This window comes from Mirounga angustirostris, unplaced genomic scaffold (assembly GCF_029215605.1).
Source record: "Mirounga angustirostris isolate CCGP_5_RB_7025 unplaced genomic scaffold, mMirAng1.0.hap1 SCAF_3, whole genome shotgun sequence".
In the NCBI taxonomy this organism is placed as follows: Eukaryota; Metazoa; Chordata; class Mammalia; order Carnivora; family Phocidae; genus Mirounga; species Mirounga angustirostris.
Genome location: NW_026991711.1, coordinates 55,425,113 through 55,442,167, shown reverse-complemented (window position 1 = coordinate 55,442,167; position 17,055 = coordinate 55,425,113). Strand labels below are relative to the sequence as shown.

At 47.9% G+C, this 17,055-nt stretch overlaps 1 protein-coding gene across 1 annotated transcript in view; it reads left to right on the top strand.

Annotated features, from left to right (window-relative positions):
* SIAH3 (siah E3 ubiquitin protein ligase family member 3) overlaps positions 1-7,167 on the top strand; it is a 64,508-nt gene extending 57,341 nt beyond the window's left edge. Inside the window, exon 2 of the mRNA XM_045867532.1 lies at positions 6,499-7,167. Coding sequence (XP_045723488.1) covers positions 6,499-7,167 — 669 coding nt within the window. The remainder of the gene's footprint in view (positions 1-6,498) is intronic.
* The last annotated feature ends 9,888 nt before the right edge of the window (positions 7,168-17,055 follow it).

Below are 17,055 nucleotides of genomic sequence, written 5' to 3'. Positions count from 1 at the left end.
TGTATTTATACGATGACCAGGTTGGTCTAGAGGCTTTGGAAGCCATAGAACTGGTATCTGTAGACACCTGTATGGACCCCTCTCATTGCTCTTTGCCCCTGGACCTTGGTTTTAAACAGTTTTGTCCACCAAAATTTTCACGTTCCTCTTTTCTAACTGGTGAATGGCACACATACCCCAAGACCCAAGGCTTTTGTGCGCTTGATAACTGGTATCTCCTCGCTCGATTTAAATATAATGTTGGTCATCAGTCAAGAAATTCTGTATGCAGCAGTATAACAGAGGCAAGTAATCAGCACCTCCTCAAGGTGGTCCTCGACTCAGCGGCCAGATACAGGAATATTTAGGGAATAAGCTTCCAGGCCCATCCCTAAAGTGAAGAATCTCTCTGAAGCATTTAAGCCAATCAGCATGGCTTGAAAACCACAAATTTCATCAGGGCGAGTCCATTTCTAGCATTTATTATTCTGATTAACTCACTACTAATTTCGTCAATGAAAACCTCTCTACGAAATGTTAATTAGCATCTGGTGTGGATCAGAAATATGGATACTAATTGAGGCAGTTGGAGTCGTTACCTCTGGAGTGTGGCCTTCCTGATAAAATGCTGGATGATCCCCTCAAAGTGTGAATTCCTCATTAGGGAACTGACAGCCCCTAGAGTGTAGGTTAAAAAGGTATACATTCATATCACATTCCCTCCTCTAAAAGTATTTTAGAGAAAATTCTAGACATTATCATGCTGTCCACAGGAAGATCCCATCCATCTGTGGACCAAGTATAACTAAGTCTGGAGCATGAGACACATTTACTAAGGAAGATGTCCTATCCCAGGTGACAAAAGCGTTGTTTTCTATCTCAGCTGAACTTATTTTTTTAACTGTTTGGAAGGCATTCCAGAGTCCTCCCGGGTTTTGTGTGCACGTGTACAGTCATTCTAGGTTTTGAGGAAAAGAGGTGAAGAGCCAGGGCATCCCAGGAAAATGGAATAGGTGACACTCAGCCTTCAGCCTTGACCATCCCTCCCGGAAACAGTGAAAAATTTTAAGCACTACAGAGTGGGACCTAGGAGTAGTTATAATTACTCCCTCTTCTTAGCAGACCTGATTCCTGACTTGGTTCAGGCCTTGATCTGATCCCCAAACTCTGATACCTGCCCTGAAGTGTTACCCCCTCCCCCATCTGCTCTTCCTGTGCGTGAAATGCGTCTCTAGGGATAGTGTCACTGCCCTTGCCCCTTCAGGCACTGGAAACCCCGGTTAAGTCATTCTCACAAATGAGGGCGCGAGCAAACTCAGAGCAAACTCCGAACAAACGCCTGTCATTTGAAACTGGGTACAAACCTTCCTCCTGCTGAAATGCAATAGCAGGGCTTGCTAATCACAGAGAGCGGATGCTGGAGAAAGGGTCATGCGATTTTCCAGGGGAAGGTTTCCTCTTTGGAGGCCAGGATTTGGAGGGATAGCCATTACCAACCATGGAAGTGTGGCTGATCAAATTAAAGAAGGCGGTTTTTTAAATTCAATTACACCCTCAGTGGAAATGGTCTCACTAATGCTTGGGGAAAGAATTATACCCAGTCCATAAAGCCCAACACTTCTAAACCCAATTTTGCACATTATTCTAAAGGTTAATTCAAGATCTCTCTTCCAAATGGGAAGTTAAATACAGCCAATGGGAGGAAGGCATCCGCTGTCTGACTGAGGAGTTTATCAGTCTGTAAGAGTTCATTAGTTTTAATTAGTGTAATCACTAATGTTGCATTAACAGTTTAGTGAAGGAAAGTAATTACTCACACATCCACTGTATTAGACGGGAAGATTAGAATTCATTTTCCAAAACGATTAGCATTTTGCCAATTAAAAGAATCCTTTTCTCCCTGCCAGAAGCCCTGTGACCTCACTCACCCAAAGATCGTTTCAATGAAACATATTTTACATCAGAAAATGGAGCAGGACGAGGTGAAGAATTAAGGCGGTGTTTATTCTTAGAGCCTTCTTGGGGCACAGCAAGGGCACGAGCTCGCTGAGTTTATAATATCATGCTTTATTTCCATAGTCATTCACTTCGGTCCCTTTGGATGATGCCCCCCGGCTTTGTCTCTCCGCAGCAATTAAAAAATGAAAATAGGCTCGTGGAAGATGAGGCCAAAAGGAAGTAACAGAGAGTCCACGTGGAATGGCCATTGCTAAGGTCCTCTGGTTGGACAAGCGTGGGGACTGGCCACTGGCCCCATCCTGGGCCCACAGGAGCCCTCTAAGGCATAGAGCTGTGTCTCTTGGGCCCCCTAATGCCTTCCCCTGAGACTGGTGCCATCTTGGTGCCTCGGATAGCCCTCCAGCACTATGGCCACCTCTGCTCCATCTCTACCGGCCTCCATCTACCCGGCCACACGGGACTTGTCCTCTCTGCTATTTGCCCCATCAGCAAACCTTTGACCTCTTTTGTTAGAGCATCCACTCTTCACACCTTGCCCAGTGTAAATGTCGCTCCACCCTGACTAGAAGAGCTACCTCCCCTACTTTGCCCTAGCGCCCCCCCCACATCCTGAAGTTTTGCATTCTATATTATTTTTTTTTTATATTTTATTTATTTATTTGACAGAGAGACAGCCAGAGAGGGAACACAAGCAGGGGGAGTGGGAGAAGGAGAAGCAGGCTTCCCGCGGAGCAGGGAGCCCGATGCGGGGCTCAATCCCAGGACCCTGGGATCATGACCTGAGCCGAAGGCAGACGTTTAACGACTGAGCCACCCAGGTGCCCCTGCATTCTATATTATACAAACTCATAGTGAGCTACAGAGGCAGGAACTCGGGTCTTACTCTGTGGGGGATTCTCAGCCCCTTGCACATATTAGGGGCTGCATCACACGTTTTTATCAAATGGCTAAATGAATTGTAGGCATGCATCTGTCTCCCCCTCTATCAGCCTAGTCAAATTTCAGCCCAGGAGGCCCAGCCTGGCCAGATCAGCAAATATCCCAGAGGAGGGAACTGAGACATTTGCGTACAGGTGGGCATTCCCTCTGCACCTGCGCCTCTCACCCAGCACCATTTTCAAAGGGAGCAGGTCCTTGTTGAGTGCAACTCTGGGCTCCCTTCTGGCGGGTCTCTGATTGGGTTTGGCCAATGGCTGGCAGGAGTTTGGAGGGAGGGAAGAAAGGGAGGCGAAGGTATTTCTTCCCCAGCCCGTCCTACTCTGATTTCACGTGTCTGATATTAGCTGAACAGAGCAGGTTGCAGGAAACGGAAAATGGATCTGGAGAAGGGCTTGTGGAGAATAATGAGCTCAGAGACCCATTTCTGAGATGGGAATTTCCGGATGGTCTGTTGTCATGGGTCGGTGTTGTGACAGGAGACCCCAGGGCAAGTGTGATGTTGGGGTCTCTAAGCCCTGATGTTGGCCTATGCTCAGCCCAGGGTGCTCCGCAAGTGCAAAGATCAGCGGACCAGGACAGACAGAGGCAGGCACGGACTGAGGCCGAAGGCCACCAGAGTAACCCCCCAAAACGACATCGAAATGGAAATGCCATCTTGATGTAATACTTGATGTCATTATTAAAGCTGTCTTACAGGCATTATTTCATTTGATCCCCAAGCAACCCTTGAAGAGAAATATTTTGATAGGGAAACTGACCTAATCAGGCCTGCTGGACAACTCAACAGTGAAAAAGACCAAAGTCTGCTGACTTCCAGTCTGTGATCTGTGTCACCTTTGACTGATCTGGGCTCTATTCCCAACTGCTCCCCTTACGAGCCCCGTGACTTTGGGCAAGGGACTCAACCTCTCTGTGTTTCTTCATCTGTAAGACAAATGTAGTACGTTTCTCTAGTGATTTTTGTAAAGACAAAGTGAAAGAGAGGAGCTTCTCAGAGGCTGGGAGAGGGAACAGTGCTTGGGGCTTTCCATGAGAGGCCGAGACCAGGCCGCCTTGAGCTTAGCTGCCAGGCCTGAAGCTGCTAGAACCATAAGCTTTGGACCTGCAGGGGGGTGGGGGGGGCTGGCCCCTGGTTGACAGAGTGTGTCAGCCCTGGGCTTTTGTACAACCCCAAGGGGTGGGAGGAACTCCCCCCTCGCCCACTGACCAAATGGTACGTGCCACCAGCAGGCAGGTAGGAACTAAGCCAGATTTAATGTCATTTTTTTTTTTAAGGGGAATTGATCTTTTCTGTGAAAAATTAAATGAAATAATTACATAAAAAAACACCAACTTATTTGTTGCCTAATTCTTAGTAGAGGCTATATACTAGTTAGTTCCCTTCCTACATTTAACACTAAAGGGTAGGTCAGGCTCATCACTAGCAGGATTCTGGAACACAGACTAGTCCTTCATGAGCCTGGTAGGCATGCAGGATTGGTGACAGCAGGCTGCCCGTTAGCTTCCGTCCAGGAACAGGGCGAGAACTACTGAAAGGGCCCCGGGAGCTCCCAGTCCAGGTCTGCTGCGTTCCCGGGGCAGAGCACGGAAACCGGCAGCTGGAGCTGACCACTCCGGGAGCAGAGCTAGTTTGACCCCCAACCTGCCTCCAGGTCACCTCGGCCACACGGTGACCATCCCAGCACACCATGTGGGTGTGTATCTGCAGTGGATGGGGTGCCCCGGATGCCCTAAAGAGAGGAAAGCTAGCCTGGCCCCCACCATTAGCCCTCCTCGGAGTCCAGGCAGCTAGAAACTCTGGCAGCCGCCGTGGCCAGAGTTGGCAAGGCAGACCTTTGCCCTCACCCTCTGCACACTGGGGAGGGAAGGAAATGAGGGGAGGAGGCAAGGGCCCAAAGGCACCTGTCGTCCTTCTGAAAGGGCTTGGAGAGCTAGGGCAGAAGGGACCCGGTGCTGGAGGCAGGGATAACCGAAGGGAGGGAAGGGGGAGCAGAGCCTCTGTGTGCAGAGTCAGGAGGCGTGCAAACAGACCCCAGTCTTTCGCTTACGAGCCTTGTGACCTTGGGACCATTACCATGGGAGCCCGTTTCTTCAGCTGAAATATATGAATCATAGTCCTCATGTCACACGGAGGACCCTTGCGAAAATCACAGTTAATGATATGCACGCTAATGTCTGTGCCCCCCACAGCCAGAAACGCAGTTTATTTTGCTCACAGCTGTACCCCTAGCACCCTCTGGCCTGGCCATAGAAAGTATTCAATAAATGTCTACTGATACCTGATCAGAAGGGGCCATCACAGCTCCTGGTGGTTTTGAGGGTATTTGTGGACACACCGCCACGAGGAGCAGAAGGTCAGGAGAGTCTGAGGGTGGAGGGTGCCTCGAGTTGAGCCCCCGGGAAGCTGCCCTCTAGCAGTGAGCCTGGAACAGGACAGAAATGTGGCTGGTGAGGTAGAGCCCCAGGAATCAGAGTGAGGCCCCCTCCCTGGGAACGGTGGCCCAACTGTACCTAATCAGCTCTGCACCCCACCTTAGGACCCAGGAGAAGGGCACCCAAGATGGCACAACCGCTGGCCCCACGGGAAGGACAGATGGGCACTTACTGAAACTTTGTTCTAAAAATAATAGCAGTGATAAGAAAGGGAGGCAGAAATTCCATTGGCCTCCAATGCCTGCACAAAAATATTAACAGTATCAAAAAAGAAAAAAAAAATGTTTTTTTTGTCCTTTATGACTAGTGACCATCATAATGCATGTTGAGGGGGGAAATAGCCTATTTGTTTCAGTATCTTATTAAAGAATCAGCAAGACATAAATATTGTATTTTCTTGGACTGAATTTTCAGAATCTCAACCACCCAAGGCATCTACCTCAATTTTTGGGTTGTTTTGTTTTGTTTTGTTTTAATGTAATATTAGATTTGGAAAATCTCTTTTTTCAGGGAAGAATCTTTTGCAGGAGCTTCTATTTTTAATTGGAAAAAATTTAGATTCTATACCAAAATGAAATATCATGGAGAAGACTTAACAGTCTCAGCATCTAAATCTGGTAAAACACTCAAAACAATTAATTGTGCCTCATAAAAGTATTTGTCAAATCAGATAATCACAAGTGTTGGCAAGGATGTAGAGAAGTTGGAATCCTTTTACATGGCTGATGAGAATTATAAAATGGTGCTGCCACTTTGGAAAACAGTCTGGCAGTCCTCTCATTTTTTAAGAAATAAAGCTTTCTCTGGGTGCCTGGGTAGCTCAGTCGGTTAAGTGTCAGACTCTTGATCTCAACTCAGGTCATGTTCTCGGGGTTGTGAGATTGAGCCCCGGGTCGGGCTCCACATTCAGCATGGAGTCTGCTTGAGATTCTCTCTCTCCCTCTCCCTCTGGCCCTCCCCCTCCCCTCAAGAAAGAAAGAAAGAGAGGAAGGAAGGAAGGAAGGCAGGGAGGGAGGGAGGAAAGAAGGAAGGAAGGGAAGGAGGAAAGAAAGAGAGAGAGAAAGCAAGCAAGCAAGCTTTCTCTACCTGCACTGGGGAGTCTGCTTTTAACACTTGGCATACCCGGGGAGTCTCAGCGAGGCTGAGAGACTGGCCTCAGCCACTAACCCTCTGCTCTTTCTCCCACAGTATGTGTCCAGCTGCCGAGCCGTCACTCAGAGCACACCAGAGCAAGGCAACTTCCCCCCTCACCACCTCACCCACCACCACCGCCATCACCGCCCCCACCCGCACCTTCGCCACCACGCTCGCCCGCACCACCTCCACCACCAGGAGGCGGGGCTGCACGCCGCCCAGGTGACACCCTGCATGTGCCCCCTGTTCTCCTGCCAGTGGGAAGGCCACCTGGAGGTGGTGGTGCCCCACCTGCGGCAGATGCACAGGGTTGACATCCTTCAGGGAGCGGAGATCGTCTTCCTGGCCACGGACATGCACCTCCCCGCACCAGCCGATTGGATCATCATGCACTCCTGCCTGGGCCACCACTTTCTGCTGGTGCTTAGGAAACAGGAGAGGCATGAAGGGCACCCCCAGTTCTTTGCCACCATGATGCTGATCGGGACCCCCACCCAGGCCGACTGCTTCACCTATCGCCTGGAGCTCAACAGAAACCATCGGCGTCTCAAATGGGAGGCCACGCCCAGGTCTGTTCTCGAGTGCGTGGACTCGGTGATCACCGACGGGGACTGCCTCGTCCTCAACACCTCGCTGGCCCAGCTCTTCTCTGACAACGGCAGCCTGGCCATCGGGATCGCCATCACTGCCGCGGAGGTCTGCTCCTCAGAAGCCGAGATGTGAAGCCAGAGGCCACCGGACGTTGGGGCGCAGCCACCCTGCACCCAGACGCTCTGCCTGTGTCCCTGGGAATCTCCGAATGCCAGGACCCCAGGCTTCTTTTTATTCTTCTCCCTCCTTCCCTCCTTCCTTCCTTTCTTTTTTTGTCTCAGGTACTTTGTGGTATTTAGCATTTGTCTGCCATGGGCATTATAGTAGGTAAACAGCCTGTGATTCAAGATCTTGGTGTGATGCTTGTCCTGATTTGTTGGTATAGCTTGATAGAGCATTTGTAATCCAATTCAGTCCAAATGGTGATGTCCTGCACCCCCAGTGCCCTTTTCCACTGCTTCCCACATGAGCAAAAGGCACCGAGACCATGAAGCAGACTGCTGGGGTTAAAAGGAGATTTAGTGTCCAGATCATTTCTTCCTTCTCTCTTCAGTCTATTTCAGACCAAGCGAACTCTGAAATGTGTGAGGGCAGCAGGTTGGGGAAGGGGACCTGGCCAGCTCAGAGTCATGTTTCAGACCAACCAGACACAACTCTGACACCTTCCCGGGAACTTTAGGGTCAGAGCTAAGCTGCCTGGACATGAGGAGATGGCCAGGGCATGAGGCTGGAGGTGACATCACATCATGAGGCTGCCAGGGTGACCTCTGTTGGCAGGCTGTTGTGAGCTTGCCATCAGCCTGGCCTGTCCTTTCCTGTTCTGGAGTCAAAGTCCTCATGTTTATGGTGCTCTCTTGAAAACCTCTTCGCCCTCTGTCGAGCAAGTAGGAGAAAAGAACAGGCAAGATGCAGGGGAAGAGAAGCCGTTGAGAAAAAAGATAAAATTAATCTCCCACCTCTGGGAGGGCGTTCTCTCTTCAGAGAGTTTTATTATCAAATTGTAAAATCCATCAATCCTTTCACTGGGGCCAAACTCTTTTATATTATGCGAAGAACTCACTTTACTCTTGATAGTCTGTAAACCAGAACCACAACTCAGCATCAAACACAAGGAATTGGGAGGGTGTGCCCAGGACCTCTGACCTCTGGAGGTCAGAGGTGGCTCATCCACCTGGGGTGGGGGAGAAGGGGGGCGTCCTCTTTCTTTTTCTTACTGTCTAAGAGCTCCAAGGGCCCCATTCAGCACACAAACATTGTCACTGGTCAACTATTATCAGCTCCCTGTTGCAGTGTGAATGAAAAGATGACAAAAATCCATCTTGCCTCTACATAGACTGCTTTCTCATATTTGCTTGTCAGAACAATTCAACACCTACTTGTAGAAGTCTCTCTTGTGTATTTGAAGAAAGTAAGCATGTTTAATCGACTTTGTCTCTTCTGTTCAAAGGTGAACACCTTTCAGCCTTCCCAGTAGACCCTCTTCTCCCTCCTGTTTGATGTTTCTGTTCTCTCCTTGCCTACTCTCTGGTCGCTGAAAAGCATGGCACCCAAACCCCACACAACGCTTGTTAGAAGTGAGCAAGCCTTCCGCCACCCAGACGTCGCTCTCTGCCCCGTTCCCTCACCTCGGCCACCTCGGCTGCATCTGGGCAGGCCTCCGAGTGAGTACTTAGTTTCGGGCAACTTGCCCTGGCTGGCCATCAGCAGTCTTTTCCCCACCAAAAATAAGTGATCCCAAAACACCATACCCCCCCCCAAATTAGGGAATCCTCCAGCCAACTGTGCTGCCAACCGACACCCCAAACACCAGAAGGTCAGTAGAAGATTTCATAATGCAGCCCCCTCTAGGCACACAGCCATCGCTGAGACCGTGGGGCCAAGCTTTTGTTAGGTTGGAGCCCTGAGGGGGCCAATAAGCATCACATCACCGACTGAGGCAAACATCAGGTCACAGTCCCAAGGAAAGGGTTGTAACCTGCTCGCTCTGTCAGAACATCCTCCCGGGCACCAGCCCTGCCCTCAAACCACACAGACAGCCTGGGAACAAGCTGAGGCTTATAGGCCAGCACTGGGAGAGACTGGCTCACTTGGTTCCTTCCTTTATCCCCAGGCCCTTCCCCAAAACCTCAGATCTCCTTGCCTGTAAGTTTGATACTTCGAGAAGCCCCAGTCCCTCCCCGGGTTTCTGATACTCAGCTACTCTGAAACATTTCTGTAGCATCACAGGTGCCCCAGAGAAACCAACAGACAAAACCTCAACAAGAATATAATTACAGTCCACAGGGGCCTTAGGATTCCTGCAAACATCACCTCTGCCTTCTTGTTGTGCTATTACCTGAGCCAAAAGGGGAATAACTTCTGGTTATTATTGCACACAAGACTGTATTATGAATGGGTAGCCCCAGATAGGAACTTGTATTTTCAGTACTTAGGAATGTTTAGAATAAAGGGTAGAAATGTTTTATTTTCATCCATCAACGGTGCTCCCAAGAAGGCATTTCTCCCCATAGCCACTTGTGAGGAGTCGAAGAAAAAAGAGCAAACCAAAAACAATGAGTGGAGAAGAGAAAACAGCATCAAAAGAGCCTGTGGTGGTGAGCTCTGGCATCACAAAATGGTCCCGCATTACAGTCTCAGGTTAATCCTTAACGGCATCTTCAATATACTAGAAATAATAGAGATTCTGAGACATGAAATGACCTTCCCAAGGTCACACATCAAGTGGTTAGGGCCGTGATTAGAACCCGGCCAACTGACTACAATTTGGTGTTCTTGAAAAAGGAAGACTGACCCCAGATATTCAGCAGTGTTCCCACCTCATCAGTGGACTATGGTCCCAGGGGTCAACCAGGTCTTTGTTCTGGGATACCTGAGGGTTCAGGGGGAGAGAGAGAGACAGGAGGGGATTTGCTTTTAAAGGCAGCTCAGCTTAAAGAACTGGTCAACCTGGAAGCAGGGGGTGGAGTAGGGGGCGTGGGAACCGGCTGTGGAGTCTTCCGTGTCCTTGAACGCATCACCCACCCACTCCAGGATCCTCATTCTTAGATTTCCCAGAGTCTGGAGTCCATCCCGTGAAGAGCCCTGGGATCCCAGGACCTCATTCACACCCAGGTGCTGACTTAATGACTCAGCTTCTAAGGGGTATCTGCATTTTAGAAGTAGGCCTAGGGAGAGAGCCCCACCTACAGCAAGAAATGAGTTGCTGGTACTTAAACTCCAGGCATCTGTGAGAATGATTTTTTTTCAGGAGGTGTGGACATTCCTCCCCTGGAGGCTGTGCCTACATAAATAGTCGATGCTGAAATGGAGGTCAGCCCATACAAAGAAGACTATCTTTAACAGTCTTTGCATGAACCTGCATCTGAAATAGATCCCATCACTACCCATGGCTACTTCTGACACTTTAGAAATGGGCCAGGTTAATAATAGTAACAGGACTCGTGGCTACCATTTATTGAAGGTTTACTGTGTGACACAGTAAGTTGAATACTTTGAATATATTATTCTCATTTCATCCCCATAACAACCTTATGAAACAGGTACCATTATTGTACTGGTGAGAAATTAAGCTGAGAGAGTTTGGACCTTGTTTAAGGTCACACAGCCAGCAAATAGTAGAGCTGGGTCTGGAACCCACATGTCTAACTCCAAAGTCCAGGCCAATATCAACTCGCGCTATTTCTACGAATTCGTGGACCCAAGGCTCAGAAAGTCTGAATGGCATAGAGGCCTTTTAGGACTCACCATGCCCTTTCGTTTCTCCTTTTTCCCACTCTTCTCCCCGCCCAAGACAGGCTGGTGGGCCAGAGTTGGTTTGTATACCAGTTGTTAAATGTTTTAGGAATTCTGCAAGCAAAGCACAGCCATGACTAAAAATTAAATTATATAAATGTACAATTAGTTATAATAAAAACAAAGGTAACAACTATTCAAAACTCCTCACTTCCTAATTATTTCACTACTCTTTTATTTTCTGTTCTCTTGAGATTATTTACATCTACCATAATTGTCTGGCGAACATATCACACAGTGATGCGCTCCCAACTCCATACTGAGTGACGTTACAGCAATAGTTTAAAATTGGCTGTGGTGGTAGTGTTTACACGACTGGAAATTGGCAAATGTGATAAGCCAGGGCTTTTCCCCCTTGGAGAACTAGCTGTTAAACATTTACCGAAACATCTCTTTTGCACAGAGTCTGGAGGAGAGAGGACTTTGGAAGGAGAAATAAAACTCTGTTGGCCACACTGACAGGGACACAGATCACGGCCAAGCTAGAACAGCGAATTATGGGGAAAACACGATCTGTTCTGTAGAAAGGAGTCTGGGGCTTCTAAGCAGCTTCAGGGGCATTCCCTGCCCTACTCCAGACCCTGCTCGATTGCTGTTAGCGCAGGAAGTTCTATCTGATGACTTTCACAGAAAAGTCATAGCTCCACGAAACCAGCTTATTGGCCATCCCAATCCAAAAAGTAAAATCAAGCTCTACAGGACTGGATGATCCTGTTACTTGTTCTTACAGGTCATCTTTCTTATCTCTACATGTAGACCAAAACCTCATCTAAAGAAATATTTTACTTTGGAAAGAAGAAAAGAAAAAGAAATACTTTACTTTGAAATTAATGATTGGAAATATCCCACATCTGAGAAGGGCACAGTGAGCAGTGGTTTCTAGCATCACATAAAATGTGTTACCACCAAAGTAGGACCCTTACACAGCACAAAGCTGAGGGACAGAAAAGGCAATGAGTCAAGGGACGTCACGTAAAGAACAGAGCCCAGCACCTTACTTTCCTACTCCAGCTACTTCACTGCAACCCAACAAAGGATCCTGTTCACAATCCATAGCCTACTCTACCTACTCTCACCAATACTCTTTCTAAATGAAGGGCATGGTTCCTGCTAGGGTAAAAGTCACAGGAAACTCCAGGCTGTGTTTGGAAGCAGACAGAACCTCAAGGTCAACAGCGAATCAGTTACTCTGATCCCAGTGGTTTCGATGTGGGGGAGGGAAGAACTGATGCTTGCTGATGCTTCCACTTAGATCCAATTTCTGGCAGAAGGTGAAGGGACTGGACGTCACAAAACTGTGCTTTGATTAAAAGTTCAACTACAAATAGCATCGAAAGTAGAGTCTCTCAGTAGATTGTTAGATTTTCTGATTATTCGTTCTGAAAATTTCCTTCAAGAACTAGGAGTTCTCCATTGTGTTAACCTGGAGAATGGCCAGCCAAAAAAACCTCACCAAAAAGAGATCCAAGAGGCCTGTTGTAGATAAGCATTGATTCTTTTCTCCCAAATCAGGCTATCACATGGGTTACCTACATGAGTTAGAGTTTGTCTTTTCCAGTATTGTATGAAAATATTTTACCTTGAGTACTGTAAACACTCTCCTCTCTTTTTTTTTTTTTAACCTTTTTTTAGGGTATTGACATAAGAAGGAGAAAAGAAATCCAGAATCATTTTACTTACCCTGAATTATTGATGTATATATACTTTTCTAGGCTTTCTTATGATGTTTAAGTCACCAAGAAGCAAACTTAGAATGCTCATTTACCTCTATCCTGTCTCCCATGAAGAGTGTCATTAAAGTGCATTTGATATTGTTTTCCTGAATCCTTTGGAGTTATTTTTTGTTGGTGGTGGTGGGGTTTTTTTGTTTGTTTTGTTTTGTTTTTCTCCCCACAGGCTACTGCGCAACATGCGGGAACAGAAATGAAATACTACAAGGGAAAGCAATTACCAAAAATTCACCAGCTGCCATTTTTGACTTATGTTTCATTATCTTCCTCCCCTTTTCATTGTTGCCTCTATTTTAAAGTCATAATCGGATGTAAGGAAGAGAGTGCTACTAGAGGTGAATAAAAGCCCTGGCAACTCATTTGCCCGCTAGGTGCAGCCCCGCGGGGACCAAAGCTGCCCTCACTGGATTGCAAAGAAAGAGACAGGCGTTCGCTCCCTGTCCCTTCCTTCCTGTGCCCCTTATCTCGGCTCTCCCCTCCTTTAGCCTGACAACAATGTCCCTGAAATTTACTTCTGGGCCTATCAGATCAGTTGTCAAGGGAGCCTTCACGGTTTAATTCTTTAATTTCAGGCCACTGTTAGTTACTCGCAAGATCGGGATTGAGCAAGCGTACTAATCCTATTGCCTGTCAATTCACGTTAACCTCTATCTTCTTCCCTACCTCCTTATTCCCAGAACCTGTTTCATGCTCTCACAAAGGCTTACAGACACGGCCTTGAATTGATCTGAGGGATCACACACTGACCACATGGCCGGCATGAATATTCATGAGCCAGGTGACTTCTCAGGCCATGGCCTCTCTCAGGACAATTCTGTGTCCCATGCTGTTCCAGATAGTTGCCCCTTCCCTCCAAAACCTTCAAAGCTGTGCAGGAAGGTTGCTCGGGGCTAGAGCGAGACTCCACTGAAAGAAGGGAGAAGCTGACCCGCCTGAAACTCAACAGGGGAGGGAAGCCCGGCCCTAGCCCCATTCCGGGATCTGGGGTTTTTGTTCCCAGACTTTAGCGTGCTTAAGAAATACCAGGAGAACTTAATTTCTGGGCCCCAGAACCAGAGATTTCTGACTCAGGAGGTCCAGAGCGAGACCCAGGATTCTGATTTTTAACACTCTCTTCTCTGGGATTCTGCTAAGGGTCTGGCTGACCATTCAATTCTCAAATCCAGAGCTGAGCTCACTGGTGAGAAAATCACAGAAAACCAAGGAGCCGATAAAGACACCTGAAGAAAAGAGCTGGTCCTTCCATAAGAGCAAGGAAAGCAGGAGAAGAGGTGACGGGTAAGCGGCCAACATTTCATTCTGATGGAGAAGCAGTAACCACTTAAGGAGACCAGAAAGGACAGAAGAAGGGAATTCGGTAGGAGTTCCCTATAACCAAGTAGTAGAGGGAACTATTCGTCCATCATTCAGGGACAGACGCAAAGGGCGGTGGCGACAGAGGCGCAGGAGAAGTGTCTATGCAGGCAGGATGCCAGAGCTCATCAGCCATGACCCGCGGCCGGGCCCGGCTGAGGGAGGCCAGCGCAGGATGATCCCCAGTACCGAGTGTCACCCAGTGACAACCCCCGCAGCCTGGCGCCCAGGAAAGTACTGTGTAAATCTTCCCAGGAGCACAGAAGGGGCTCATCTGTAAATCCCTGCCAGGTTGGAATGATAATTCATATTTAAATCTCTGTTCCCAGCACTGACAGAGAGTTACCTGGCAAATCCCCAGGGAGGCATGTATTTATCCTGCAAATCTCCCCAGGATGCCTGAGCAGGGTCACCCTTTCAGGGCCCTCTGTGGGGAATGTGAATTATCAGGACACTTTGTGAGGCAGCTCAGAGCTAAGCTCCACGTAAGGCTTGCCTAAGGGGTGAGAGGAAAGGAAGTCACTGAACTGCTTTCTTCTTAGCCTGGGGGAAGACAAGATGTCCTCTGCACACCCTCTGCAAGGGGCCAACGGGAAAAGCATCTCTTAAGGATCCGAGTTCGGGGCGTGGATTACCACCCATCTGGGAGGCAACTACCTCTCCCATTCTCTCGTCCTCCTGGGCTTCAGTTCCACTTTCTTTAATACACAGGAGATAGACATTTTTTTATTTTTTAGATTGGACCTGGCAATTCTGGGAATTACAGATTTTAAAGAATAAAACAGGGGCGCCTAGGTGGCTCAGTCGGTTAAGCGTCTGCCTTCGGCTCAAGTCATGATCCTGGGGTCCTGGGACAGAGTCCCACATCGAGCTCCCTGCTCAGTAGGGATCCTGCTTCTCCCTCTGCCTGCCACTCCCCCTGCTCATGATCTCTCTCTCTGACAAATCAACAAATAAAATCTTTAAAAAAATAAAGCAATCAAACAGGAAATCAAGCCACCCTAAAAGCATCAAAATGCTTCCAGATCATTCAAAAGGCAAGCCCAGCTGCTTTTGGCAAACAGTGACAGAGGGTCCTAGGCTACTGGGGCAAACTCAAGGAAACTCTCCTCAAAGGCTCATGCTTTCCCTAAACATCCAACTCTGCTTCTTCACCAACCCAGGAAAAGTTACTCTATAGACAAGGAGAATCAGAAAAACCCTTATCATGGGGCAGGTTTAGAGTAGGGGTCACACTCTGAGGAAGAGGCTCAGTTGCAGAATGGGCTCTAGTGGGGAGACCACAGAGACTAGGGCTGTGTAATAAAGTACAGGACGCCCAGTTAAATTTGAACTTCAGACAAACAACAGCAACAAAAAAATTTAGTATATCTTTTGCAATACTCAATAAACATACTTATACTAAAAAAGTATTCATTGTTTATCTGAAATTCTAATTTAACTGGGTGTCCTGTATCTTAGTTGCTAAATCTGGCCAACCTAAGAGGGGAAGAGTCCATAAAGTACATTCATTTTATTGTGAGTACAGGTTGCTATCCAGAGCAGGCACTCAGGAGGGAGGGTTCCCCCCCCACCTTGTAACTTTGCCCCTAATTTGGGCAGCCAAGGATGTGGCCAATTCTCTCTGGCCACAGGGCTGGCGAGGCTGTTTTCCTCAGGCCCTGCCGCCGCATCCACGGTGGGCTTGTTTCCTAGGTGGACATTGCGGAGGGGGGCGGGGTGTGAAACTGGACTCTGCTTCTTACCAAGACCAGATGGCTTCAGATCCCCGAGTTTCAAACATACCTGGGCAGAGGGAAGCCATGGCAATTTGAAATAGTCCAAGTCTTTGTGCCCCGCTAAGAAGAGCGTTTCAGGACGGGATGTGTAGGTGCCTTTAGTTTGAACAACAAAATGCTGTTGAATGCCTACCGTACGTTGGGCTTGTTGGAGGACACAAAGGGAAGAGAAGATGTGGGCCTTGCCCTTGAGAGCTTCTCAGGGTACTTGAAGCGACCAAATGGATGCACTTACACCTGCATCAAGCAGCGGCCCAGCGGTCCTGCAGCTCGTGGGGAGCGGCACAGGAACAGCGGCGGGGCTGGCTTGCGTGGGTGCATAGATTCGGCCAGAAGGCGCCAGTGAGCCCAAATGGGCTAGACAGTTTATTATTTCCAGCTGTCAGAACATTTTGGTCCAGGTTCCCTGAGCCCCAATTCTAACAGGATGATGCAATGAGGGCCAGGTGTTGCCTTGCACACAAAGTGGGAGCGCACTCTAGGAGAGAAACCCTGAGATTAGGAGACTCTACTCCTATACAGGGTTGTCAGCAAACCTGCCCATTCTCCCTTCCGGAGAGAGATTATTTTTATTAGCCTGGAATGTAATATCTCTCTGAGAAGGAAATACGTCCTTCTTTACTATCCAGGGATGTAAATAAATTGGCTCTAGAAGGAGTTGCTATCTCCATGCTTCTATTGATATTCCTGAGAAGAGTTCTGGAGCAAATTGGCTCTTCATGCCTCAATTTGTAAAAACATGAGATATTCATGAACAATTGTCTGCCATCAGCAACACAGAGCCTTATATAATGAAGAGTCAGTACAATGATTAAGACTTTACTGATGTGGTTTGAGGAGGAGCTTGATGGCAGCTAATATAATTAAAAATGCTTCAGGGAGTGGCGCCTGGGTGGCTCAGTTGGTTAAGCATCCAACTCTTGGTTTTGGCCCAGGTCATGATCTCGAGCCCTGCATCAGGCTCCACACTCAGTGCAGAGTCTGCTTGAGATTCTCTCCTTCTCCCTCTGCCCCTCCCCCAACTCATGTGTGCTTTCTCTCTCACTTGCTCTCTCTCTCAAATAAATAAAACCTTAAAGAAAAATGCATCATGGATAAAGAGGAACTTGAAATTGTCCCTGAAGAATTTATAAATAATATCCAAGACTACCAGCCCATTTTATCCACTAGAAAAAGGGTTGGCAAACTCTTTATATAAAGAGCCAGACAATAAATATTCCAGGTTTTGCAGACCATATACCCTACACATTACAACTATTCAGTTCTGTCATTGTGATGTGAAAGCAGCCACAGACAACACCTAAATAAACGAGTGTGGCTGTGTTCCAATAAAACTTTATTTACAAAAACATGCAGCAGAATGATTT